Source organism: Diadema antillarum, unplaced genomic scaffold (assembly GCF_040938485.1).
Source record: "Diadema antillarum isolate AM-2024a unplaced genomic scaffold, OU_Dant_1.0 scf00000036, whole genome shotgun sequence".
Lineage (NCBI taxonomy): Eukaryota > Metazoa > Echinodermata > Echinoidea > Diadematoida > Diadematidae > Diadema > Diadema antillarum.
Genome location: NW_027270925.1, coordinates 1,530,128 through 1,557,809, shown reverse-complemented (window position 1 = coordinate 1,557,809; position 27,682 = coordinate 1,530,128). Strand labels below are relative to the sequence as shown.

The following is a 27,682-nucleotide window of genomic DNA, read 5'->3' as shown; positions in this document are numbered from 1 at the left end:
TTGATGAAACGCCATATATGAGTCCCTATACTGTCATGTGTTACAGACATGACTCTGTGTACGATTAGTGAACAGTGATTTGTATGCAATCCAGAAGCATTTGAAATCATGGCTGAAGCATGAACAACCATGGCTTATATGGTGTGAATCTTTTTTTTTTTTTTTTTTTGCTCAGTGAAAACAAGGTGATTGGATTAAAGGTTGTACATGATAAAAGTCTTTAGTGACCAATTTCCACAAATCTGTAGGCAAACGAGCAGCTACATTCCGTGTAAAACTATCTATCCCCCCCCCCAAAAAAAAATGTCTTATGTCATCAGATAAGTGGACTGATGAGACTAGTAATACTTTTAACCCCATACTAATGAAGGGACAAAAAAAAAATAATCAAGAGAATAACCTTATTGAAGTATCATCAATTTTTTCCCTACCTGAACTGTCATTAAATCAGAGGACATTACCAACATAGTGATTGAATGTTGCTGTGTTAGGCTGTTCCTGAGTGATGAAAAATCCCATTTGGGTGTTTTGGTCAGAGGACGCACGTATGTACAGCACGAGCAATCCAGAATTGTAATCAGGCTAACATTTCTGGGCTAAGTTGAGTGCGCTGGCAGACAGACGTGTCTCGTAGTGTGTTGGAGGCTCCTGCAATGGCAACGCCAAGGGTTGACGTTTTTTCCCCATCCAACCATAATTAGGCATCTGTGGAGTGGTCGCCGTGGAGACGGGCAGGGGCGACGGTGGCTTTCCATGTTGCAGTCATGGAGAGCATTTAGTCAGCACATTGGCTGCATGTGTCCTCCATGCACTTTCTGCCTCGGGTGGCACGGGCGTGCATTGACCCGGGCGCAATCAAACACCGCCCTCCCGTGCAGATTCTCGGCCTGTGTCCCGGCCAGTGCCGAATTTCCGAATCTATTTGCCTCCCATTTATTATGTGGTGCAATTGTCCCCCCCAACAAGACGCGTTCGTGTCTCCCCTTTCCTTTGTGTGACAGCCGACTCTTATAAACAGCTGTGGTGTTGTGTTACTGCACCCACACTGTAGTCCACACTGTGCTGACATGGTTGGACAGGAGCCACTGGATGGATCGTGTGTTTCATTCAAATATTTTCATCAAGTGATTTGTCTTGTAAAGATAGAATTTGTCAGTTTTGCAAGACCTTTTGTTTGTGTGCCATTAGAAATCCGTAGGAACTGCATAGCAGCCTACATTAAAATCAGAAAGTTTAAATGCTACACCTTCTCATGCAAATTTTACATTTGTATTATTTCTCATCATATGATTTGTAACAGTGGAATATACATTGATTCAAATATATATGTGCTTTTTTTTGATGTATTGATATTTGTGTGTCATTATGTTGAACATTGGCATAAATATGTTTTCTGTCATTTTTATGGCATTTTCATGCTTTTGCTGCAATCATTAGTGTAAATATTTGTTCACATTTTATTGCTTATGAAATATTATTCATGCAATTTCATTGGTCTTTGAAAGGAAGTTCTTTAGTCATGTCTTTTTTGGTAATAAAAATGACTTTGAAAATATCAAAATATTATAAATACACATTAGGTACATACAGACAAGGCATTAGAGGAAGGTGTACACTGGTATCTTTACAGATGTGAATATGTATCATGATACACATGAACACAGCTACACACTACACAAATACACAACACACACACACACACACACAAACACACTCAAACAAAACAAAACACTGCACATGTACACACAACAAATAGCAATATACACAAATACATGTAGTTACATCAAGACATTAAAGGCCCAAATACAGACTGGGAACAGTTGGATTCATACATGCACTTATGTCCTTGATGTAAATTTGTGGAATACTTATACCATGCACACAGAATATGACACAAAACACAAAACACAAACACAAACAATGCACATTATACGCACAACACACATGCAAACACCTATAAGCACGCCCACTCATATCTCAATACACACAGCTTATCCAGGCATACTACACACATACATGTACACACAAACAAGCCCGCCTTTAGCTGTCAAATTCTATCTCTTCCAATTCATTACATACTGCACCCCAATATTAACAGCTTCTTTTAGGGTTTCATCATAATGCAAGATATTGAAGAAAACCATCAGGAAAATTGTCTGTGATCTGATTAAAGCCAGCAGGCAAAATTAGTATATGTCACTCAATTTTTGTGTTCTCTGTTACCTTTTCTCACGTTGACTGCAGGCTGCTGCCTACGAGAAGGAGAAGCAGGCCCTGAATCGGGAGGTGTTAACACTCAGCCAGAAACTCCTCGACACCAAGTTTGAAATCAACAAGCTGGAGGAAAAGAATGTGAGTCCTATTTTAATGTTTGGAATGAAATTATGCCTTCCATCCCATTTCATTTCCTCCTCCTCCTCCTCCTCCTCCTCCTCTTCCTCATCATCCACTTCTTTATATTCTTCTTGCTGCAATCATTTTCAAACAGTATCATTGCTTTGCAACTGATTGACAAATTGCCCTGCATCGACGTAAATAAGCACTGAATTGATCAGTGTTATAGTAGTAGCCATGATAAAAAAATCAAGAGTGTACGTACTCAAGCAGGATTCGAACCTGCGACCTCCTGATCTCCAGACAGGCGTCATCTCCACAAGACCACTGAGCTTCCGCCCGGCAGCAAGTGTTGGTTCTAATCCTTATAGCATGCAGTGGGTACTGTGTAATTATTCAAATTTTTACCATTGTTTACATTGTAATAATGTTATTTTTATTCTGGTAGGCAGAGTACGCACTAAGCTCCACTTTTTTTTTTTTGGGGGGGGGGGCATATTCTTGAGACAATTGATGGGTATAATGCTTCAAGTATGACAGCCTTGTGTAGATATTACTGTTCTCAATGTGTGTCATTTTGTGTTGCAAGCAGGACCAAATTTAGACATTTTTATAGTGTGAACAGAAATAACACTTTATTTTTCGAGATTTGGGTCACAATCCAAATTGGACTTCCCTTTGCGATTTATTTTTTTTTTTGCAGATAGATGTGAGGTCATACAGTGGGAATGATGACCGTAGATTGTCAAAATTGTGTATCCTACAATGCACTGCACATATTGCTCCTTACTACCTTTACCAGCTGTGGCATGCTGCACTTATTTAATTACGATTTTGACTTAGTAAGCGTACTATTAAGCATGTATGTGTGCAGATCAGCTCTTTGCAAATATTCGCGACCCAAGTTTTGACATTTTTCACATTGAGTACTCTGAATTAAAAGAGGCGACCCCGATAGCGACCAAAATTTTGACATTTTTGCAATGAGAATGACACTGATATGTCACATGTTCCTAGGTTAGGAATGAAATTGAGATTATAGGACTATGTGATTATATGACTACACAGACTTTGATGTTTGACACATATTTATTGAATTGATGTGCATATTAAGTGGGTATGAGGTAATTATACCATACCAAAGGTCCCATTTTTCTTGTTTTATTCATTCTATTGCTGATATTTTGTATATAAGCTGAACAAACTGACAACTCCAGATTGACAAAATAGGAGGGGAAAACAAACCGTTGCTTCAAGGTCACCTCTTTTAATGTGTGCTTCAATATGCACATTTGAATTACCTTAGTGATTAACAGGATACCTGGTAGTATCTGCTTTTGATATATATATCCTTTTTAGCATCGAAGTGCAGGATCTGTCTGACTTGATTTATGCTCCCTTTTAGGATCATCCAAGAAAGAGAGAGACTTTGCTGAATGGGTTCCATCATGAATACAAAATGGAGGCTACTTTAGTCAAAATTGCTTTCCCTTGCATTCTTTGTCTTGTCTCGCTGGAAAAAAAGGTCACGAAGCAAGGACGAGACGAAGTGAAATTTCTTTTGTTTGCTCCGAGAGAGTCGGTCTCAGTCGGCCAGAAAACATTCTTTCGTATTTTTCCCCTGCCCACATGGGCTGCTACGAGACCTGCATAGAAGTAGAGCAATTCAAGGTTAAAGCATGAATACAGCATGACAGTGTAATGTTTACTTGTGCTGCAGAGCAGTGATGAAGTTAAGTTTAGGAATTAATCTATTAGTCACTGCATGCCCGAAACCGCCTGTCCATATTTTTACTAGTTTTTACTCTACAATTTTTTTTTAATTCGTATAGAATATATAATTATGTAATTTGAAAGAGGTCAAAAGTCATCAAAAGTATGTCATAGTTAACTTTTGTGACACACCATTCTCTTTAGTTGTACAGTCTTAATAGGCTTTCAAATAAACATAACGTAATATAGAAGACAAAAATAAACATGCAGTGAGCTATTTTACATCATTTAGAAAATTGTCAAAATGAGAGCAATATTGCTGTACCTTCCAGTGAACCATCAGCCATTATATACCGAATCTTCAGTGGCTAAAGGGTTAAATGGATATCAATCCTTTCAGTGTTTTAAAGACAGTTCTCTTTGTTCTGTAGGTCATGCATACGCACACACACACACACACACACACACACACACACACACACACACACACACACACACACGCACGTCTACTCTTCAGGGTGTGTTTTTGCAGCAGCCAGATCGAAACTAAACATTTTTCTGACGGGAGAGGGACCGTGAAACACATTGACAGATGCTGCTGATTCGTGGATGCACCAAAACTTGATGGAGCGTCTTCATCTTGCTTTCAGACCGGATGGAATGATCACTCTGGAAGCCATTTCGCAAATGTCTGTTCCATGAGTGTGCTCACATCTCACGCGCATCTGCCTCGGTTAGTGTTGTCCAATGCAAAATTCGGCGTAACAGGATGGCAGGTTCACGCGAGAGAGAGCGGTCTCCTGTGGGGTAAGATGAGAAATGTCAGACCAAATGGGGCTCTTCATACCTTGTCGAATATTAATGAGAAGAGTTTCCCAATTATGCACATTGCTTTCAATGATATCTATAACAGAGATACATATGAATATATACAGGAATTACCTGTCACAAGGAACATGGTCGTAACAAGATTTCATTACAACAAAGTAAAAACTCAGGTGAGAGAATTATTTTCTGTGTATCTTTATATACTTAATTTGTTTGGCTATTTTGTAATTTTGATATAATAGAAAGAAAATTATAAGTCTGGAGGACTTCATTATAAAGGGAATTGCCTGTATAATCATTAGTTGAGAATAATACTAAACTCTTTAAAAATTGGTACCGTGGGGGGTGGGGTGGGGAAGAAGGTCTGGTCGGGTCTGTTGCATATGAAGTCTAAAGAATCCCATGGGAACTACTGTATATGCCATATATTTCATGAGGTTCTTATTTTTTGCGAATATCGAATATCGTGAGTTGGGTGTTGTACATGCAGTTTATTTCAGGAGGATGTTATATTCGTGAATATCGCGAGTTAGATACTATTTGCGAATTCAGGAATGCGAGACATTATTAACGCTGATCTAGATATGAATGTGACTTGCCCATGCATGTGTCTCAATTTATTGCCGTACTCTACGATCATGTATTAAACCAATCCCGAAATTGTCGGGAAGACCCGGATTCGCAAAAAAAAAAAATTAGACTCGCTACATATTTGGGGATTTAGTAAATAAGTTACCAAGTACTTTTTACAACACTGTAGATAAGCCTTGTCTGAGATCAGACTGTTTTCAGTCAAGACAGGGGTTATGTCTTCCACTGCAGTGTATGCAGAAGTTAGAAAGGAAAAAAGCAAAGATTGCATAAAAGGGGTGTAAATGTAAAATATTTAGGCACCGCACAGGAAAGATAATCTGTATTTCCATTTGTAGCTTTGCTTTTTACAGTTTAGAGAGCATCATTTCTCTGAAGCTTTCAATTCAGTGATTTTTTTAATAAAAATAACATATGTCAGAGGATATCAAAATATTTGCCTTTGATTGTATTTTGAATATTTTGTACTTTTGTACATAAGTAAACAAATGAACAGAGTCACATGATTTGCTTTTGACCAAAAAAGAAAAAAATCAATACATTCTCTATAAATAAATTTTTGTGATGCACAAACACAAATATTTTTAGGAATGTGTGATCATTCTTCCGTCGTCAGCTCCTTGTTTGTTTGAGGAAAGTGCTTTGGGTAAAAATAGATTTCATTCCTTCTATACAGACAGACAGAAAAAAATAAGAACTCCAAAAGGCCGTTTGCCCCTGTTCAATATTTCTTAATTGCTCTTTTACTTCTTTCAATTATGGGACGTTTGAGTAGATATATAGCATAAAGACGGGACCAAAAAGGGGCAACTGTGTCAGATACCAGTAAACACTTTGTAGTGGCAAACTAGCAAATGATGACTTTGTTATTCAGCCTGCCTTATCGCCTTCATGATCTACGGTTTGATAGAGGAAGGAGGTCAGGGTGATCAAAACATGATGACTGGTTGCTCACCGCTTATCATCCTCCTCGTCATGCTGTCCGGAAACCTTGACATTTCTCCCGAGCCTCCTCCTCTCACGGTCTCTGGTCATCACATGAGTCAGCCAGCCATGTTTGTTTTTCGTCCTTCGCCCCGACGACTCATATTCAGGTCTTCCACACCGATTATTCCACAAAGGTTTCCTGGTTCTTGTTGTTAATTGTTGTTGTTGTCATTGTTCTTAAACTCTCAAATTCAATTTTGATTCCCGACACAGTTTCCCTTAGGATTGATGGAGTTTTTGCGGAACCCCCACTGGAATTCATGTTTTCTACGAGTCACAGATCGCAAAGTGGGCATTTGCAAGTCACTGTTAACCATCATCTATAAAGTTGCACACTTCAAGAAAAAACAAAACAAAACAAAACTCACAAAGATGGCAGAGTTTTTATATCAAATGTGTACTATGAATGCTTGTGGATACATTAGTGTGGACTTGACAGATAGGGATCAGCTTGCATTAGTGAGTTTTATCATTTTTTTTGTTGTAATTCTAATAAAAAGTAGAAGTAATCAAAAGAATCTCAAGTTTTTGGAATGAATCTCCTCACACGGAACAAAATCATTCTTTTAAGATATGAATACTTCCTTGAGAATGTCAGTCCCTTTTCAGTAAAGACACATGTGAAGGATAGAAACCCTCTTTTTGCGTGTCCTCTCATTTTACTAAGTGCAATAATTTCAAGAGATCTTTTGTTGACAGACAAGCTGTGTGCTAAAAACTAGTGAAACCACCCGTGGGATTGGGAATGAATTGTGAAGATTCTCTGTATCTTTTGACTCGGTATTTTTCTGGCCTTTTTGAAACAGTGTGTAGTTTACCTTAAGAAATCATATCAAAAGTTTCTCCATGTACATTTATAAGAGTATTACCACTGGACTTTCAATGACCTTGTGATCCCTTCAACCACCCAATACTTAAATTGTCTGACTTCAGCGTAACAAACATTGTTTAGCAAATGAGGGTTAGTTTGTCTAAGGGATTTTATAACAAATAGCATGACAGATCATTAAAAATGATGAAGCACAGACACAAACAAAAGAGTCTGTGGCACTGTAACGTTGACCTCAGAAAATTCAGCGGATGTATGGGGGTGGCATTGACTTTGATCTAGAAAGCAATATCTCTCTTTAAAAGAAATCTAAATTTCGTAGGAAGAATTGCATTGTTGGCAGAAAATTGGGAGAGCATTTGAATCAAACAGGCGTCTGATGGGTTCATGGTTTCAGGGTCTTTGAAAGGAAATGCGGTCATTCCAAGTTTGGCCACTGCGACATGACCTTTGCATTGTATGTGATGGAACAGCGATAGACATGTTTTCTCTTGTCTCCTCCGTGATTGCTTGATTTTATGATTTTCCCTATGAATCCCTGGCACAAAAACAAATATTGCAGGAACATGGACAATTTTTGCCTCAGAGGCTTGGATCATCCCTTGCACAAAAACATGTTTGCTCAACTTATGAGCCTCTGGAAGATTTCATGCTCAGCTTTCTAATGCACGCAATCAAACTAGGAATAACTAAGTCTTCCCGTATACAGAATTGCAAGGTTTTCAAATTTTGCTGTGAATTCCCCAAATTTAAATGTTATGTTTACTCAGTCTACTGCTCAGTCTTTTTGTAATTTTGTAGTACAATCGTATTTCAAGGAGAGTAGTTTTTATCATCATCCGACAGAAAAAAACAGACAAAAACAGAATGAAGAGGGGGGAGGATCTGATTTCTGTGAATAATACTAGTATTTTTTCAGTCTTTAGTGCAAGGTGTTGTTTCCAATAATCAAGTAGTGGAGCATCACAGTTGATGAGCCATTATTTTTTCAGAGATTTTCCTTCAAAATCTTCATCGCAGAAGGATTATATCATATGACATACTATATACGTGACTGTTTCATCAATTTGAACTAGATGCAGCCTACAAAGAATCAGTTGGGTTTTTTTGTGTGTGTGTGTATCTGTAGATAAAAACTGAGGTGCACCTTTAACCAAAAAATAAGATCAGTCATCAATAAGAACAGAAGAAAACCAAGAGAAAAATACAAGTTTCGGGATGTTGTATTGTTTGTGTTTCCGTTGGAAGTACTGGCAAGGAAAGGTATAAAGCTCATTGTCGAGTAAACATAACAAATGCCATGGCCTCTACCAGATAAGCATTTATTCAAATATGTTGGGCTGCCTAATCACTGCTCTTGAATTCTCAGATGGGTCAATATTTTGCTCCCCTGAAATCAACAAAGGTTGTCTCTGTCTTATCTTCAAGGTTTTCCCAGTAATACATGGTACCATTAAGACAACAGAGGTACGTCATCCCTTTTCTGATTGTGAGGGCAGTCTTCATACCAGGACTTGTCAGCATTTTGTTAAGCCCAAGAAAATCAAATGAATTGAAGGAAAAAAAAGTGATGGAGCCTGTACTTTGATGAGACATAATACTAATCATCATATAGTATGTGCACTGCCTTTCTTGGTGTGTTGGTGTACTTTTCCACTTCGACAAGCTACCACTGGTGTGTTAGCAATAAAAATGAATGCTTAATTGACTCCTATTCACACCATGGGTGCCCCATGCTTGAATATCATGCACTATGAAAGACTTATTGTTCTATGTGGGGGACGTGAAATTTCTAATTCCTTTTCCTCTAGCATCAAATGCTTTGACATATGTCCCTTGTTTAAGCGTGTTTGGTAAAGCGTGTGCTCAGAAAACGTGGATTAGATTGTCTGTATGAGAGGAGAATGTGTCTACACATGCCCACATCCGGTCGCAGTGAACCGTGAACCGATGAGTGTTTGTACAGGGGGTCCGCATCCATCACGAGTTCAACCTGTAGAAAGGCAAGACAAATATTTTCCATCGCTGCTCTCCCCCTCACTTTCACTTTTCTCTCCCCTCGTGTTTCTCCCTGTCTTTCTCCCTCTTCCCATCTCTATCTCTACTTTTCTGTCTGTCTGTCTGTCTCCCTCTCTCTCTATGTCTCCTTGTAATATATGTATCTCTCTCTTTCTATTAGGTCTCCTTGTAATATATGTATTTCTCTCTCTCTCTCCCTCTATGTCTCCTTGTAATATATGTATCTCTCCCTTTGTATCTTTCTCTCTCTCTCTCTCTCTCTCTCTCTCTCTCTCTCTCTCTCTATGTCTCCTTGTAATATATGTATCTCTCTCTTTGTATCTTTCTCTCTCTGTCATAATATCCAACTTAATGGTATTCTCTCAATCTTCTCCTCTATCTCTCCCTCTCCCTATGTCCCAGATCTCTCTCCCCTTCTTTGCCTCCATGCAATTTATCATCCTTCCCAGTTTCCTCACATACAGGCAGTCTCCCTGCATAATTTGTCCTCCAAAAGACAAAATAGTCTGTTAAGTCTGTCATTTCCACAAGAAACTTGTTTGTGTATGACATCATTGGTATTGTCAGATGGTGGTATTGACATGGTTAATCCATTTATTCCTCCCCCTTTCTGTATATGCTTCGTTTAACAATCTATTCTCTTCTTCTCCATTCACAGTCCTTCTGAATGTACTTCCTGCTCCCTCCATCCTTTCTTGAACACCTTCCCTCTCTCTCTCTCTCCTCCTCCTCTCTTTCCCTCTCTCCCTTATGCTTTCATATTTCCTCATGTCAACTTCCACCGCCTCTCTTGTTCCTTTTCCTTTTTCTTTCTATCTCATCACTCTTTTATCATAGCAACCATCTTGTTCATCTGTATCTCCATTTTTTTTCAAGTTGCTCATGATTTCCATTTTTGTCATTCTCTCTTTTTCTCTCCACTTTGTTACCTTCCTTTCTATCTTCCCTCTTTCTCTCATTCCTTCCTTCCCTCCCTCCATGTCCTTCTCTCTATTCTTCCACCCTCTGTGTTTTCTATCTTCCTCTTCCGATCCCTTCTCACCCTCCCCCCCCCTTCTCTCTTTGCTCAGTTTCTCTCTCTTACCGTGTTGCTCTTTCCTCCGTTCTCACGAGTTCCGCATCCCGGATGATGCATCATGTGAAGATGGATGAGTCATCTTATTTCATTCCAGAACTGGAATTGCTGAAAACTCATCAGCATGTGGAAAAGGCGACAAAAGGCTGCTTTGTGTGAACATGCAATTGCTCTAAGAATAATCCTATAATCGAATTAGGTCATACAAACGGTATCCCAGTGCATGACAAAATGCTTGTCCTCACTCTGATGTTACAAAGCATGTGGGGGCATCATCTGGACTGAATTTATGTTGAGCAGACATCTTCGTAGCTCCCAACTGATGATTCAAAAATATGTTTGTACTTTCAAAATAATACTGAGGAAAGTAGCATAGAAGGTTTATGTTTGTCAATTATTTAGTGTGGAAACATATCTTTAACGATGATGATTATCATACATTTCAGATAAACAAGTGATCAAATAATTGGCTCCCATAGTTAGATTTTGTGTATAGGTAAGAAACTACATATTGCCATAGACCAAATATCTTTTAAGGAGTGCAAACAGATGCTGTTTTTTCTTTGTAGGAAGAAAGAAGAGTAGACATTAAAGGACTTGTGCAATGCAGATCTGTGTTGACCTGTGTTGATTTGTGATATATATACCCTGATCATCACTTATGCCGCCAAATGAATATTTGAATATGTGCCATATATTTCATAATAACTTTTATACAATTTTACTTCAGATTACTTGGATGTGTCCAAGAAAAAATCTTCTAGACCAAGATTCTGTTGATGACATCATTTGTCAGTCACTGCTGAAGAGTATTATTAAGACAAACAAAAGATACTGGAATGCATCTTCCACAAAACTGAGCATAACTTGCATGTTTTCCTTACAATGCCTTTTGTTTGTCATAGAAACATTGTTAGGGTTTGTATGAATTAGCGCTTTTCAACATGTATTTGTGTTGCATAGGTCCTTTAAGCGATCTATTCTATTCTCGTGTCACATGAATTTGGGGAAAAAATCCCTCTATCTACAATGTATTGTTGCCTCAAATGTTCTGTGGAATCATTGTGAAAATAAAAAGAAAACTGTTAAATTATGCCTTACTGTGGTTTCCCCTGGAAGGCAATGGGCTTGAATGCCGCACCTGGTTTTGACTTCCAAGGCCATCTGAGAAAAGTATCATGAGGCTGTGATGTGTGAATGGCATGCAAGAAAGAGAGATATACCCTTTGAAGCAGCCCCAGCGCTGATGATGTATTCATCGCTGTACAGGTGTCCTCGCTATCTAGACTTCCGGGGCCAGTCTATCACATTTTTTTCTTTCCTTCTTGTATGTTGATGTGAACGTTGACATTGCACAGCACCCGTGTTCCTATTTGCCACAATGCGCAGCGTGATATTTATAGCCACAATCCAATTGTGAGTTTTTCTCCATCTCAGCACCATCAAACCCTTCACTCCAAACCAATCCCTATTTTCCCCTTTCCCCCTTTTCGTCGTTTTAATCTCATTCTATTAATTGCCACCTGCTGTGTCCTCTTTTTGTCATTTTGCCCTCATTTAGCGCTTCCTATCGGCTGCGATAATGAATATGAGCACCACAGTTTTGTGTGTTCTTGCAAATGAATAATTTGTGTGTAATATTTGTCGTACATAGTGGAAGACTTTGCAGGACTGATAAATGTTTTAGGGCTTTCCATGTGTGCGCAATGTGTTCACATTGTCCGAGTTAGCTATTACAAGCTTACTGATTTTTGTTGTTGTTGGGTTTTTAGGGGGTATTTGTTAATACCATGGTTTCTGTATCCATGACAACAGAATTGCAGCTATGCAATCTCATTGCATTGAGCAGCACTTAACACAATACTTGTAGCTAAACAATCTTTTATATGCATGGGATCACCTGAGCTTCACTTTGAAATGAGATACTTTATATTTATAAATTTAGTTAAGTGGTGGGACCTCAAAGTGTGCGAAAATGTATGAAATTCAGAGCATGGTGATGAAGCCGTAGGGTTTGAAATTTTGTGGTCTTCACCACCCAGAGTATCTTCTTGAGTGTACAAATACTGCTTCCCATGTGCCACTTTTACTGCCCCAGAGATGGCCGTGCACCCATTCATACACCCAGGTCTAGCAGGACACAGTGGTCTAACATCTTAGTAAAAGATTCCTCTAGGCAGGATTTAACCCAGTACATTCTGAGTTTTGAGCCTGATTCACTGTGCCATTATGTGTAATTGGTCAAGACTTCGAAGGATAATTTATTTTTTGATAGATCGGGTTTTACAGTGATATAGAGTGCATATTGTCAATGAATGAACCTCACGACCAGTGAATCTTAACTCTAAAGGTTGAATCCCTCATTGATTTTAGTGACACACCTTATCAATCATCCTAATCTCAACTTACATGATGGTTGCAATGATTACAACATGCTGCGGATCATTTGATTAATACTCAGCAAATTGCATAGACCATTATCACACCAGTCTTTTACTGTGTACGCCATATATTTCGCGAGTCTAAATTTTTGCGAATTGGGAACTCCCGACGATTTCATGAGTGGTTAAATTCGCGATCAGGGAGCCCTCTACTGAACGGAGAAGTGTACACGCGTACGTCACATTCACATTAGGATCAGAGTCGATATTTTCGCGTGTCTTTAATTTCGGGAATAGCACCTGACTGGCGAAATTCGCAAAAATGAAAACCTCACGAAATATTTGGCGTGTATAGTACTGTATCCAGTGGCTACCTGCGAAGCTTTATTTCATATTGAAGTTACTGTTATTTGTTTTCAAATGTGTGCATGGTTCTGCAGTTAATACAACTCTCATTTAAACAGTATGATCCTCCAAAAAGCCCCCCATTTATCAAAAATACTGGTCTGCTGATTATTCCAGCAGTATATGCAGCTCGATAGAACAGCTCTTTGTGTACACTGGACCATATCTTGGGCATGGACTACATCCATTCATTAAAAAGTAGTCCAGCATTTGAAACTTTCAGTTTCAGTTATAAAATCACAGTTGTTGAGAGTATCATATGATTATCAAGTAACATTCTTGTTCTACCGCTTTGCTCTCATTTGGATAATTGCTTTCATTCTATGCATATATGCACATCATGTTGTTAATTTCCTCTTGTTTTTCGACTGTGCTATATATTGCACTGTGTTTTGAGCATGTTAATTAAGGTGGATACAGTACTTTACAAATGCTCGTCATGATGATGATCATCATCAGTGTAAGGGCAAACCATAACAGCAATATTTTCTCCACCAGTTGCACAATAGGGAGGTGGGGCTGTGTACCCTGCAGTCCCTTTCTAAGGTCTATGACCCCTGCTCTCTTACAGCTAGTCAACATATCTCATAAAAATTATTTTGGAATTTCTTTGATATATGTAATGTCTTACACTAGAGAAATATTAGTCTGTCATTAGAGACTGCCTCATATCATAATGCATTCAACACATGCCATGGCTTCCATGTGAGGCAGAAAATTCAGATTTTTTTTTTTCAGATTGGTATGCATGCGTGTACCTAGCAGTAAGCTCCATATATGGCATAGCGTGGATGTTCAACATGGGAATTCCCAAGAACAGCAGTATGCAGTCATTAGCCTAGTGCGTTATGAGTGCATGAACGATCTGCATTGATTCCTTGAAGTAGCAGTACGTAGTTGCTGCCGTAACAATATGTCACTGCTGACACTACTCTGATCAGGATTTCTGGGAGTGCTTGGTCTGATGGTCAGAGCATTTAAGTTGGTCATTACCAGGGGTATCCTGTATCTACATTATGTCTATAAGATGATGAAGTGCTGGTCTCAAGAGGGTTAATAAGGAAGACATAATTATGTGGTTTGGATGCCCAGACAATCAAATATAAAATGTATCCAGACAGCCTGCCACCATCAAGAGGGTAGATAGTGGGTAAAAATGTCACCCAAAATGGTGTGGTTTTGCAAAAATTGTGAGTTGACAGGTTAGGAAGGTGTCTGCAAAGGAGGAGAGAGAGAAAGGAAAGAGAGATGTGAGAAAGATGAAGGAGAGAGGGTATGATGTTGGGCTAGATGTACCTTGATGACTCACGTGTGTGTAGTAGGGGGAATCAAACAAGGGTGTTCTGGCAACCTTCCCGCCTGCCCTGTGTTTCCCTGAATATTGCCGCCTGCAGCGTTCGTGCAAGCCCAGCCTCCCCCCAATCATCGTCAGCTGATGTGGCTGGGTGCCATTTTGAAGGTGTCGGCCCTCGTGTGGCGCGCCTCCCCTGTTGCTGCGAAATGTCATCCAGGGATGGCAAGTGGTATCACAGGAACACCTGTCACACTTCCAAAGTGAACTGACCCCAACTCTTCTCACAAGTTTGGAATAAGAATGTTGCTTGCATTATCTTGGATGTTCTACATACATGGCCTCAGGCTGCATGCAGCTGTAGGGGACAAAAATCATGAAATTTAATATGTTGTCAAGAAAATTATCTGCCATAAGAGTGGCCATTGGAAGTATAGATGCGATACTTTTTTTTGACACCCCTATGTTTTCCCCAAAATATGAACTACAGACTCCCCAGAGATTCCATATGGACAGGGTGTGTGATTTGTGGAGCGGTTGCACACTTGGGTGACTTTTTCGGGGGGGGGGGGGGGGGGGAATCCACTATTTCGAATGAAGTATTGCTGTGCACAGCTTAGCATCTTTTGGCCGTGATGGAGAATGTGTCCCCACGGTTTCAGTTTAATTGATAGGAGAAGTAGTTCCCAGACTGTTGACGAGTGCTGCTCTGCTTCATTCGCAAGCAGGCTTTCAGCCATATTGGCTGCAGCGTGTTAAACGTGAGACCGGTTCCCTCCCAAACGAGCATTCTTGAGAGAAGACTCCAGATGCAAGCTGGAGCACCTCCAACAATGCATCACCATTTGAGTGGATGCTATTTTGCTCCAGGCAGCACGGCTGCTTCTCAAGACATTGTTGTTTGATTGGATCCGAGAAGCTTTTTTCTGGGCTTTCCTGTCATAAAGAGGTTAAGCATCACACTGGGCTATTCTGAGCAAAGTCGGGATTCTTTCCGTAACCAGAGATGTGAGGTACTGGTAGTGAGTCCTCATTTTCAGACATAAGTAGATCTACTGACATTTAGAAATTATGGCTGGCATGTAGAGCATCGAAAGAATATGCTGAAAAAGCCATTTCTTCGGCAAAATGTATAGTTTGCTCACGAATTGTAACAGAATAAATGCAATTTTTGGAGGTGATAACATTGTTTCAACTTTTTATAGTTATTACGTAATATTATTTTGAGGAATATAATTCATAGCTGAGCATATTACTTCTGAGTAAAAGCTGCCCATGTTGCTCTCCAAAAACAATATATACCTTAATGGTAGATGAGATCATCTGCAATTAAACAGAGCCATTTTGTTCAGTACTTTTGGTGATGAAAAAATTGCATCTCCTTATTCTGTGCAAAGGATTCCAACAGCTTGCCCATCGAGCCGTCAGTCAGATGAATGAAGTTTTGATGAGACTATGAGTGAAGAGCGTAAACAGTTGAAATGGACAAGCAAAATGTGTGATGGCGAGTTGCTTATGCAATAAAATGCATTGTTTATAAACAAATAGACACACGGGCAGGGCACAGTTATGTCCCTTCCACCCTCCCTTCACTACACTCGTGCAGCCGACAGGAGAATGGGGAAAGGGGCTTAACCAGTCCATTCCCGGGGGAAATTTTGCTGCTGAAATTATGTGGATTCTGAGATCTTGTGGATTAAGGGAGAGGTGGGGGGGGGGGCAAATAAAGGGCTCTAGTCTGTTGAATTTTCAGTTTGCAGTCATGCATTGTAGAGGTGTAAGGGCATCTTTACTCAAAACATAATGCTGCTTTAACCCATTTAGGACGGACTGACTTTGCTACAACGCAATTTTCCTATAGACACCTGCCCAAGTATACTCTGGACTGGTCCTCAACGAGTTAATTTTCCCTGTGCCATAAACTGGTATATGCTCTCGACTGATCACAGATAACCAAGTTCTTGTTTTTAATCAGTGGGCAGATGTGCACTGTACTCATCAGCTAAAAACAATATTTATGGTATACAGGGGATGATTTCCTTTGCTACAATTATCCACAATGCTTGTTTGAGTCGGAGAGTTGATCTGGATTCACTTTGCAATACCATAGGAGAGAATAGTGGAATACGCATAAGACCAGCAACCACTGATGGCGGTGCAGGTAATGTGATGCATGGTACAATTGTAGGCCTATGCCACCAAGCTGTGATTTCTCGCTAACTCTTAGGCTGCGTTCACATAGAAGTATACTATTCGGGTATTCGGGGCTCGTTTTCGAGGGCACGCCAATAGCTTGAATCGAACGATAGGATTTCCTCACACCGGTTCACATAAGAGGGCACTATTCGAAAGTACCGAATAGCTGCGAATAGTATAGCAAAGTGGGAATCGAGCTTGTTCGATTTTCTTGCAGCGTATACCGTATCTCGTTTATGAAATAATGACAATTTTGGTCTGGATTTGCCCTTTAGCAAAAATAAGCATGTAGACTGACATTCTGATGCAGTTTAGAAATTGTTCATAAGATTTGCTGGGATGTAGGAGGAAGAAATCCTCACTGCATGGGATGGTGAGTTGACGGTGCGGATGATGGTGTACTTGGTGCCCGAATAGCGAATAGCGAATAGCAAATAGCGAATGCTTCTATGTGAACGCAGCCTTAGGCAACATGTAGTCCCCTCCCTCCATACTTTGCATGGTCTTCTACAAAGTGTTGTGGGGGGGGGTGCCTTGTATGTGATGCATGTAAAGTTATGAGAGTGTATATACACCTGTTCATTGAATGTAAACTCTGTAGGCGGTAGTGTAATATATGATGCTGTAAGAGTACAGCATGGTATTGGTGCCTTACTAATTGTAGATATGCCTTCACTGGTCAAACCTGTGAGTAGTATGGGGTTCTAATGGATGACACTGAGCATGAGTGCAATGTGTTTGACAAAAGAAATCATCTCCCAAATTGGCTAACAGTTTCATATCTTCACTGGATAGTTGTCTTGAGCCATACAGATTCACTGCTTTGCATGGATGGGCACTGGTGATTATAGGTAATGCTCAGATGTGAATGTGTACTGAATGACGTAATATAACATTTGAACTAATAATCTAAACACCAATAAAACACATACAGCACCCATCACAGTAAATTATTAAAGCGAGCTGGTCGATCAATTGTCTCCATACATATGTGTATGTACTAAGGTTTTACAAAAAGTGTCATATGACATCTTAGTATGCACATTTGTTGTGGTTTTTTTTTCTGTTTCTCGCATGTGTCACATTATTAGTTGTGAACCAGGTTGGAATTAACCATGAATGAAATTACTTCAGGGCACATCTGTACATTATCTATTGATTAGTCTGTCTTGTCCAGACGATAATACATATGTATATTTAGAATCTGTGCTCTTGTCACCATTTTTTAGGTCAATTGATTTCTCACAAAGCACAGCATTGTTTATGTCTCTTGAATTTTTTATCATATTCTGATTTCATCTCTGTTGGTTAAGGCTTAATGAAAATAGATGAATCAAAATGAAGTAAATTTGTTTTATTCTCACAAAAATACACCAATGTGTAATCCTCTCTTTGTCCAAGAAGAATTATGAGTAGACTAATCTTGACTCTATATGAAACTGCGAGATACTATTCACCATAATATCACTTCATGGAGGACTGTGAATGGACAATAATGATGTACTTACTGGTCTTGAATGATTGGTTGCCATTTTGTGTGATTCAACTGGTGGCTTACTGTAGTGCATTAATGACTCACCACACGTCTCGCAGTACCCCAAAGTCTGTACTCTGGACACGACTGTAGATTTATCTTGTTTCTTGCAGAAGGTCAGCAATGGCCCCAATAATTGAGCCCAAATGTCAGCCTCTCTTCCGCCTGACCCTTACACTGAATGCCACCCTTGACTAAACTCTCTTTTTCTCTACCTCACGCTGTCTTTCTCTGTTTCTTGGAACCACAATTTGTATTCCTCTTTGCCCCTACTTAATTGATATAAGAAAGACCGACGATAGATAGTGCCCTGTGACCCAGTGACAGAGTGTGCTCCTGGGATGGCGGTTAGGCAGCTCTCAGTATTTTGCTGGTGTATAAAAAAAGTACTTGTACTCTTAAGAGCTGTGTGCAAAGAAAGACATGATCTGCCTACCATCCTTCTTTCCATTCCTTCCTTCCTTCCTTCTGTCTATCTATCTATCTATCTATCTTTCTTTCTTTTTCACTCTTTTTTTTGCATGTTTAAAAAAATCATTTAAGTGGATTTGTATATAGAGAACTAAACATAATACATGAAGGAAATTAGAGAAAATTGTGAACATATGTTTTTTGTACTATTCTACAAGATCAAGTTAGAATGGATTATTAAATGTGGATTGAAAGCTTTGCAGGTTAAGCTAAGTGCCCTGCCACATATTTGCTGGTAAAAATTGGGAGTCTTGAATGTAAATGATTATACAAAATGATGCACAGGGCAGAGTGGATGGGTGAGAATTGGATTCGCGAGTTTAATTTTGGAACTGTTTAAATCCACGAGCGTAGCGAGTGGGTTTTAGACTGTTTCCAAAGTTAAATGAGAGAATCCATTTCTCACTGATTCACGAAAAAGGCCTGTGCATCAAATGTTTTATAAAATGTGCCTGTAAATTCATGAAATTAAACTTTTTTCACCACCATGCGTCTGGTACACCTACAACACTATACAAGGCTTGAGCCATGCGTTCGGATTTTACCGGATGCATGGCTCAGTGTGGATCAGTAAAAATCAATGCATGACAATTGACCAATCAGATTGCAGAGATTCTAAAGCCCATTTTTATACAAATGATGCACAGGATAGAGTGCGTTATATTTTACATTGTAAATACCCGAGAGTGAGCTGCATCTCCACTGACGCCACGAAATAATCCTGTGCATCATTTGTTTTATAAAATGGGTCGAAAACTAACAGCATTTTTCATGTACCTTTGTGGATTAAGATGTCCGAAGATGTTCGTCCCAAACATTTACGCACGTCGCACTCGGAAATCCCGCACATATAAGTAATTTACGTATAAGAGTATACGTACGCCACACATGTTATGCACACAAGAAAGGCTGGCTGGCAGCCCAAACTAGAAGTTGTTTACAGGATTGACAGCGCGTATAGTAGCGCGCGAAGCATTTGTAACAACTGATTGAGTGCGCACTGCTAGTGCAAACATTGTGACGTCGGCCGTGGATGTTAGTGAGAAATTAATGCAAGCACACGTGACTCATTTCAGCGCTTCCAATTGGCTACATTCTTGAACCCATTTTATAAATAATGTTATTCAACTATGAAATATTGAACTAGTGATGAAATCAATCATGCATGAAATCATATTGCAAGACAATGTTGCCTTTGTTGTGATAAAAATATTGACCGGGGATGTTGACAGTGTTTCATTTGTGTCAGAAAAAAGACATATTTTAGAGCATCTCATCTACCTTCAGGCTATTTCTGTTTTATTTGATTAAAATTGAATCAATTATATATTTTGAAGCACCTTTGTAAATACTATATCAAATCAACATGTACAAATACTTGAACAATTCCAAGCTTGTGCAATTTCTTTATTATCTAATGAACAGCATGCAATTTCGTTATATCCATTCTTCAGGGTTGTGATTTTATTAACTTTTGTTTTTTGTTTTGCACCTTTTATCTTACTCAGAACCGGTATAAGAAAGACTGCGACCTTGCCGTGCAGCTGCTCCAGTGCACTCCATCAGGGGCCTACATGCAGCATAAAGTTAGCCAGGTGAGTGGAACTGTCTCATTTCATTGTACAGTGCACTCCCGTTATAACGAACGTGGTTATAACAAAATTCCGGTTACATCAAAGTAAAAATTCAAGCCACAACATTATCGGCTCTATGTTTTTTGCTTACTTGTTTGGTTATAATGATATTTTGATATAAAGAAAGAAAACTGCCAGTCCCGAGGACTTTGCTATAACGGGAGTCCACTGTATCAATGTGATTAATATGGCTCTTCGGCAATTTCAATTAAACACCTAACCCAAAGACTAGGGACAGACATTCAGTGCAGTGTCATTTCCTTGTTTAATTTGCAAAATAAATGAATGAATAAATAAGTCAATGAAAAAAAAAGTGAACAGTAAAATAAAGTGAACAGAATTATGGCTTTCACATTGCTTTATACACGTAATATTATTATAAACAAAATTGTGTGTTTGATCAATAGATTAAAACTGCAACTCAACCATTAAAATGATCATTGCTCAGTTATTTTTATAGGACAAGAATTTGATGCAAACATTTTGCTCTCTATAATATTATGTTTTCAAGAATAAGGTAAGACTGATGTACAGGTTGGTGGAAGGCTTGCGAAGGCATGACATCATCGCCTCGTGGTCTTCTCCAACAGCACCATTTCATGATAACATGAGAACCTCTAAATTCTCATGAGTTTCCAATAATTTACCCAAATTTGATGAAACTTAAATCATCCTAACTGATGGTGACTTTTATGTGTTTTGTCTGAATCAACTTCAGCATAAGGTGGAGTTTTGCTTTAACTTGCTCTGTGCGCTTGCTCGCTGACCAATTATGAAGATTGTATAAAGCATAATATGATAGTACTCTGTATATATACATGCACTGAAAATTATCTATACACATAAATATAATATATAGCAAGAGGAAGAGAGGGATCTCCAGAGCAGAAAAATGGGAACACATTATGGTAAGGATTGCCATATTGTCTAGAATTTTGCTCAGAAAATACTGATACTGCCTTTAATGTCAGAACGGCCCTAAAGGGACTGAAAGTGCCCATTTCCTGGAGTTGTTATGAGCAATCAGAAGCTAGTCAGAGACCAATTATTGAGTCTCAAGATGACCGTTCAAGATCCATAAAAGGACACTTTTTTTTCTTTTTTTTTTCTAGTGACATTTTTGTTATCACGGAAGACAATTGTAGATCCCTGTTGGGGAAAATTTAATTAGAATGGAGTTGGCTTTGTGTAATGAGTCATTCTAGCACTAACGTCTGTGAAGCATGCTGGCATTGGCGATATGAAAAGCAGTGATGAGCTTTGCCTAGAGCATTTGACATTTATGAGAAATGTGTACTACAGACAGAGATGAAATTGTGCATATTTGTATGTGTGAATGTATGTCTGTCTGTATATGTAATAAACAGAAATTAATATTATTTTCAATTTATATTGCATATTTGAATATATATATATATTTATATATATATATATTTATATATATATATATATATGAATAAATTCAATGAAAAAATGATATATTTCTTTTTATCACCTTGAGATATTTAGAACTGAAGCTGCCGAAAAAATAGAAAATTATCAAAATATATGTAACAATTCTGATACCTTCAACAAAAAAAAGTCTTATGTAAGGAACACAGTATCTTCGAAAGATCTTATTTTTGTCATTTAGTGATGATGTTGTTTAGAAAAATATTAAATTGGTAAGCCTATTTGTTTTTTTTTTTGCATTCAGTCTTATGTATATATATATATATATAGAGAGAGAGAGAGAGAGAGAGGGAGAGAGAGAGAGTATACATGTATGAGATTTCTAGAATATGATTGAACTCCCTATTATCTCCACCTCCCCCTTTAAAACAGACAACAAAAAACCCAAAACAAAACAACAAAACAAGCAAAACAAACACACACACACACACACACACACACACACACACCATAGCCTTGATCTCCTTTTACACTACAAAGGCTAGAAAGCAGAGAAAAAAAAAGGAAAAAAGAAGAAAACAAACTGTCCCCTTTTGATTCCATACCAGTGCCATTATGCATTACACTCCCCACGATGCATGCATATCAACAGCCCAGTGTGTCGGGAGGGGGAGGAGTGTATGTCCCGCCGATCCTGTTAGCTCTAACGAGATGATGCTGTGGATGTAGCTAAGTAGCTAATCAAGCGGAAGGGTCATCATGGCCTTGGAGGTTTTGGTATTCCAGTCGTCGGGCTGTACCAACTGTCAGTCCTGACAGACAACTTCTCCCTATCCACTTCTGTGAAGTCATCCCCAAGTCTACCTCCGGGCAATTTTCTTTAACATGATTAGTTCATTTCTTTGGTACTTCACCAGCCAGAGATGCCATTTGAATGAATCTGTTCAGCCGTATGAAAGTTTGCTGTGACTTTTAGATCTACAAGACATAAAAGGGAGTTTGATGGTATCATTACTGTTGTTGCTGTTGATCTATATATAGTTATATGGTATCAAAGGTACACTATGTGTGGTGGACAAGTGATGATAGATGGGATTTAATGATATTGACTGAGTTGCATTTACGGAAGGTTTGACATCGAAAAAGGACAGGTTCATAAGATGTGTTTTCCATTTCATAGTGGAGATAGATTGTTATGTAGTCGACTTGGAAGTCGGCATGAGTTGCCAGTATTATGTAGTGTTTCTGATTACACAAACTTCTCCAGTGAAAGGTGCATTTAATTTTGAAGACCTTTGCAGTAGTGTACTTCCATTTGAAAACATGCTTATTTTAATAGCAGTGGTGATTGCAGAATTTTGTAAAGAATGTCCCCTGAAGACATTTATATATTATATTATATTTATGCCTCCACCACGAAGTGGTGCCGGAGGCATTATGTTTTCGGGTTGTCCGTCCTTCCGTCCGTCCGTCCATCCGTCCGTCCGTCCGTAATGAATTTTGTGGACAAGGTAACTATCAAAACCTGTTAAGGTGTCCTAATGAAACTTGACATGTATGTGTATTAGGGGGTGAAGTTGTGCCTATCAACTTTTGGGTGCACATGCTCAAGGTGAAAGGTCAAAAGGTTAAGGTCGAATACATAAAATTTCACTATTTCCACCATATTCATGCAATGCCTGAAGATATTTTCTTGAAACGTAGTGTATACATGTATTACCCAATTAAGATTCTCTGGTGAAAGTTTGGGTCATGAGGTCAAAGGTCAAAAGGTCAAGTAAAAATATTAAAACTTCTTTTTTTTTCTCCGTACCTTGGAAAATTGTTCAAGGTATCTTCATGGAACATAGTATGTACATGTACTGACTGGCAGTGATTATCTAGAGAATGTAGGGTTCGTGGGGTCAAAGGTCAGGGGTCAAAGATCAAGTGCAACACTTCAAAATTTTACTATTTCCCTCATGTTTATGCAATGCCAGCAGGATTATCTTTTTTTTTTACACTTGGTGTATGCATGTGTAACCTGATAGAAATTCTCTGGAAAGTTTTTTTTTCTTTTTTTTTTTGCCTCAAAGGTTAAAAGGTCAAAGATCAAGTGAAAATGCTGAACTAACTTTTTCCTCCATATCTCGGAAGTGGCTCAAGTTATTTTGAAACTTACTACATATTTATGCATGTTCTACCTGAAAGTGATTATCTTATGAATTTTAGGGTCAAAGGCCAGATGAAAATGGTAACAATTTACTATTCAATACAGAAATGCACTTTTTTTCCATACCGGTACCTTGAAAAGTACTCTGTGCATAAATGTATGAATGGGTCAAAGTCAAGTTAAAGTCCTTAAATCCCCAAATACATGCTCTCTTATTCATCCAATTAAACCTAGGTCAAGGAAGATGAACATTCAACACATTTGTGACAAACTTGTCATTTCAATATTTTGCCAATTTTGTGAAAATGTAATCACACATTGTCCACATGTACTATCTAGACCTATTAGGAGAATCATGCATTATGGTGGAGGCATACCAGTCGCCATAGCGACATTTCTAGTTTGATTGATTTCATGTAACTAGTTTTAACATCTACAGTTGTATTTCCTTTTCTCTTCCCATACATATCTGTAGCTTCCACAAGACCTGCAATACTTTGTACACCAGATCATGGGCGAGATCAACAAAGGGGTCTACCAACCCTCTGAAAAGTCCTCCTCTGATTCCAATCAACCCCTCCTGGGAAACAGCAACCAGTCAGTGTCCAATGGCCTCATCGCTGCCCGCACCTACCACTCTGTCCCCGCCCACGTGGTCGCCCGGGCCATGCAGCGCCGGGAGGAGGAGGAGAGGAAGGAGATGGAGAAGTTGATACCGACGACCCGGAAGCGGAAAGTGGGCAAGGACGGAGTGGTGCTCATGCACGACAAGGGAACACAGACCATCACGCGTCCAACGATGAACAAGAAATACTCTCTGTTGTGTGTGAAATGTGGCATGACCATGAAGGATGAGGAGGAGGTAGCACCAGAGGAGCCGGAAGAGAAGAGGAAAGAAAAGGTGGAGCAAGTTGAGAAGGAGACCGGAGGATCAGAGCCACTCCTGCTCGTGGATGTAAGCATCGAGGAGGAGTCGCCACCTCCACCGGTGAATCTCCTGGATTTGACTGACACTCCACCACCGAGGGCGCCTTATCCAAGAGGTCCGTCAAACACCAGTCTCTTGCTAGACTTGCTTGATGGACCTGCTGATGAGGCGCCGGAGGCAGACAAACCCGCGCAGGAGCAAACGCTAGTTGATCTCTCCGACCTGGTCATAGGAAATCAAGAGAGCGTCCACAATCCGGCTGTGGACAGTCCTCTCAGCAATGCCACATCACCACAGGAAGCAGCTACCCCAGCTGATTCAGGTATCTTTGATGATGTCCTTGCCACATCCAGTGCAACCACCCATACCTCTGATTCAGCTGCTTCCAGTGATATCGCTTCTCTTGAGCCCGAGGCAGATGCTGCGATGAATGCATCACGGCGGAGCACCCCGTCCCGTCGTCTGGGCTCAGAGGGAGATGGTAGCCCCCAACACAAGGTCAACGGCAGCGCTCCAAGTCCACCAGCATTGCACTACAACAGCGACACAGATTCCAAATCAGGAGACGGCCAGCATGATGATGCGGGAAGTGCCACTGAGAGTCCCGTGAGGTCTCCGACGGAGAAACTTCAGCTGAGGCATCCCAAGGTGCCTCCACCGGCAGCTCCTACCTCCGCCGCCTCCGCAGCTCCGAGCGCTGGAGGTGTTATTGTCAAGCCGAGAATGAACGGACAAATGGGCTCAGCTGGCAGGCCGGGAAAGCTCGCGAATAGAGAGGGACCAAATAGAGACAAGCCCAGAGCTGTTGGTAGTGCCTCCGCAAACCAGACAGCACATGTTGGCAGATCAAAGGCAGCATTCATGCAGACGAGTGTCTGATGCTGGTATTCTGGGAGCGTAGTTTAACCATGGATTGTTCATGCATACCTGTACCAATGTGGACCAGCTTGGAGTGCATATTTTACATTATGTCAAACAACTCGAGGGGGAAATAATGTACTCTTTTATATTGTAGGTCAAATTAATTCAAGTGTGGTCATCATGCATGGTAGATGACGTGTCAGCCATTGAATTTGGCAAGAATGAGAACGATATTGAGACCGTGTAAAATGTCGAAAGGGACACTGTAAAACCAGTCGCATGATCTACACTTTGTAGCTATAAGTAGATTAGGTTGAGTAGTACTGTAGTGGTGTTGAAGTACTGCCAGTATGTACATTGGATATAGATATAAAGACGGTGAACATAACTTAGATATTAGAACAGAGAGAATGATATTGAAACAGTTTACGATGTGTTCATAACAGAAGTGTTTAGCAATGAGGTGGTATGTACTCTTTTTCTAACAAAACATCAGTCACTATTATCCATACTAACATTGCATATCTAAACAGAATTATAGGTGTTGCCACTGGCAGTGTTCTAAGTAATTTAAACGGTTTGCGAGCATAAAGTTTAGATGATACACTTATGAGAAGTTTAAATGCAAGTTAAAGTCATTATGGATATGGCTGTAAATCAAAACCTTTGTTTTCTGATGGAAATGGAGTTTTACGTAAAGAAAAAATTGTGAATACCTTTTGTACCTGCAGAAAATATTAAGATTTGTTGAAAAATTTTACTGACATCAACTGGCATGAATCACATGAGAAAGAAACACACATATTTGGCACTTGTACATTTAGGATAAAATTTCATGCAGACCAATGATATCAAAGTGTACGAGTGGTGAATTTATATATAAAAACAAGCTCTCTTTGTAATTTCCCACTCCTGGCTGAATTTTGGGGTTCCCAATCACCTACGGACAGAAGTCACCTTCCACTGATACTCTCACTGCCTGCATAAATTACTATTCCTCTCTCTGCTTGACACATGGGAAGGAGAAGAGACAAGAGCTCAGTACTGGCAGAGTATTCTTTGCCAATGGCTGCAGGCAATTGACTTAATGGAAGTGTCGAAAAGCGTTCGGCTTGCAGTTTTGACGAATTGCAGCGCTGATCCGTGTAGATGGGGCTAACACATGACGAAAGCTCAGTGCCGGGGCGACAGTAGGATTGAGAAGGATAGAATGCTAAAGCGAGAGAGAGAAAAAAATGAGAGAGAGAGAGAGAAGTAGAAAAGGACTGAGATTGGATGCATCCGTGTTTGATAAATGTATTTAATGTGGATGATAATCAGTGGACTGAGTGCCGACAAGGTGACTACCTATTATGCCTCTGTAATCACAAATATTACACACGAAATATATGCTGCATTGTGTTGTGACAGAACCATGTCTAGGAGGCAGCCAAAGTGTTTTGGGAGCTTGGTGTGGGATTGACTTGTTGCATTCCGCTCTTTTGTTTGTTTGGGGTTTTGAGCACATTTAGACAAAAAGATATCAATAGAGCAGTTGGGTTTGATAAAACTATATAAAGGTAACATTACATCCAAGATTAACTGTGGTTATTTGTCGAATGCCCATACTGTTTCTTTTTTTGTAATCTTTTTTTTTTTTTTTTTCAGATGGGAAAGAAAAGTGTGCTGCAAATATATGATGTATTTAAACTTCCGTGATGGACTCAGTGAGTGCACATAGTTGTATAATGAGGATAGGGATAGCATATACATTATATCAAGTGGGGTTGACAGCATGCAATGGTTGTATGTTGACCAGTCAATATTGAGTGATATTGCCCTCTATTCCACATCATGGATATCATACTTAGAGACATGGTATGACCCCTTGTATAATGAAGACTGCAGACATTTTCGCTTGTTCTCATATCTTAGCTATGCAACCACGATGATATTGTCTAGTTCACATTTTATTTCAGGAGTGAAATGTTGATTTATGGGTCCGAGATGGTCAAAGTGAGTCGTGTTCATCTAAATATTCAATATTTTTTGTATTCAGAATTATGTTGTAAAGATCTGTAT

At 39.4% G+C, this 27,682-nt stretch overlaps 1 protein-coding gene across 1 annotated transcript in view; it reads left to right on the top strand.

Annotated features, from left to right (window-relative positions):
* The window catches only part of LOC139745091 (uncharacterized), a 102,595-nt gene extending 76,115 nt beyond the window's left edge, over positions 1-26,480 (top strand). The window contains exons 5-7 of the mRNA XM_071655515.1: positions 2,245-2,352; positions 20,163-20,249; positions 24,308-26,480. Of these exons, the coding sequence (XP_071511616.1) occupies positions 2,245-2,352; positions 20,163-20,249; positions 24,308-25,639 (1,527 nt within the window). The 3' untranslated portion in view covers positions 25,640-26,480. The remainder of the gene's footprint in view (positions 1-2,244; positions 2,353-20,162; positions 20,250-24,307) is intronic.
* The last annotated feature ends 1,202 nt before the right edge of the window (positions 26,481-27,682 follow it).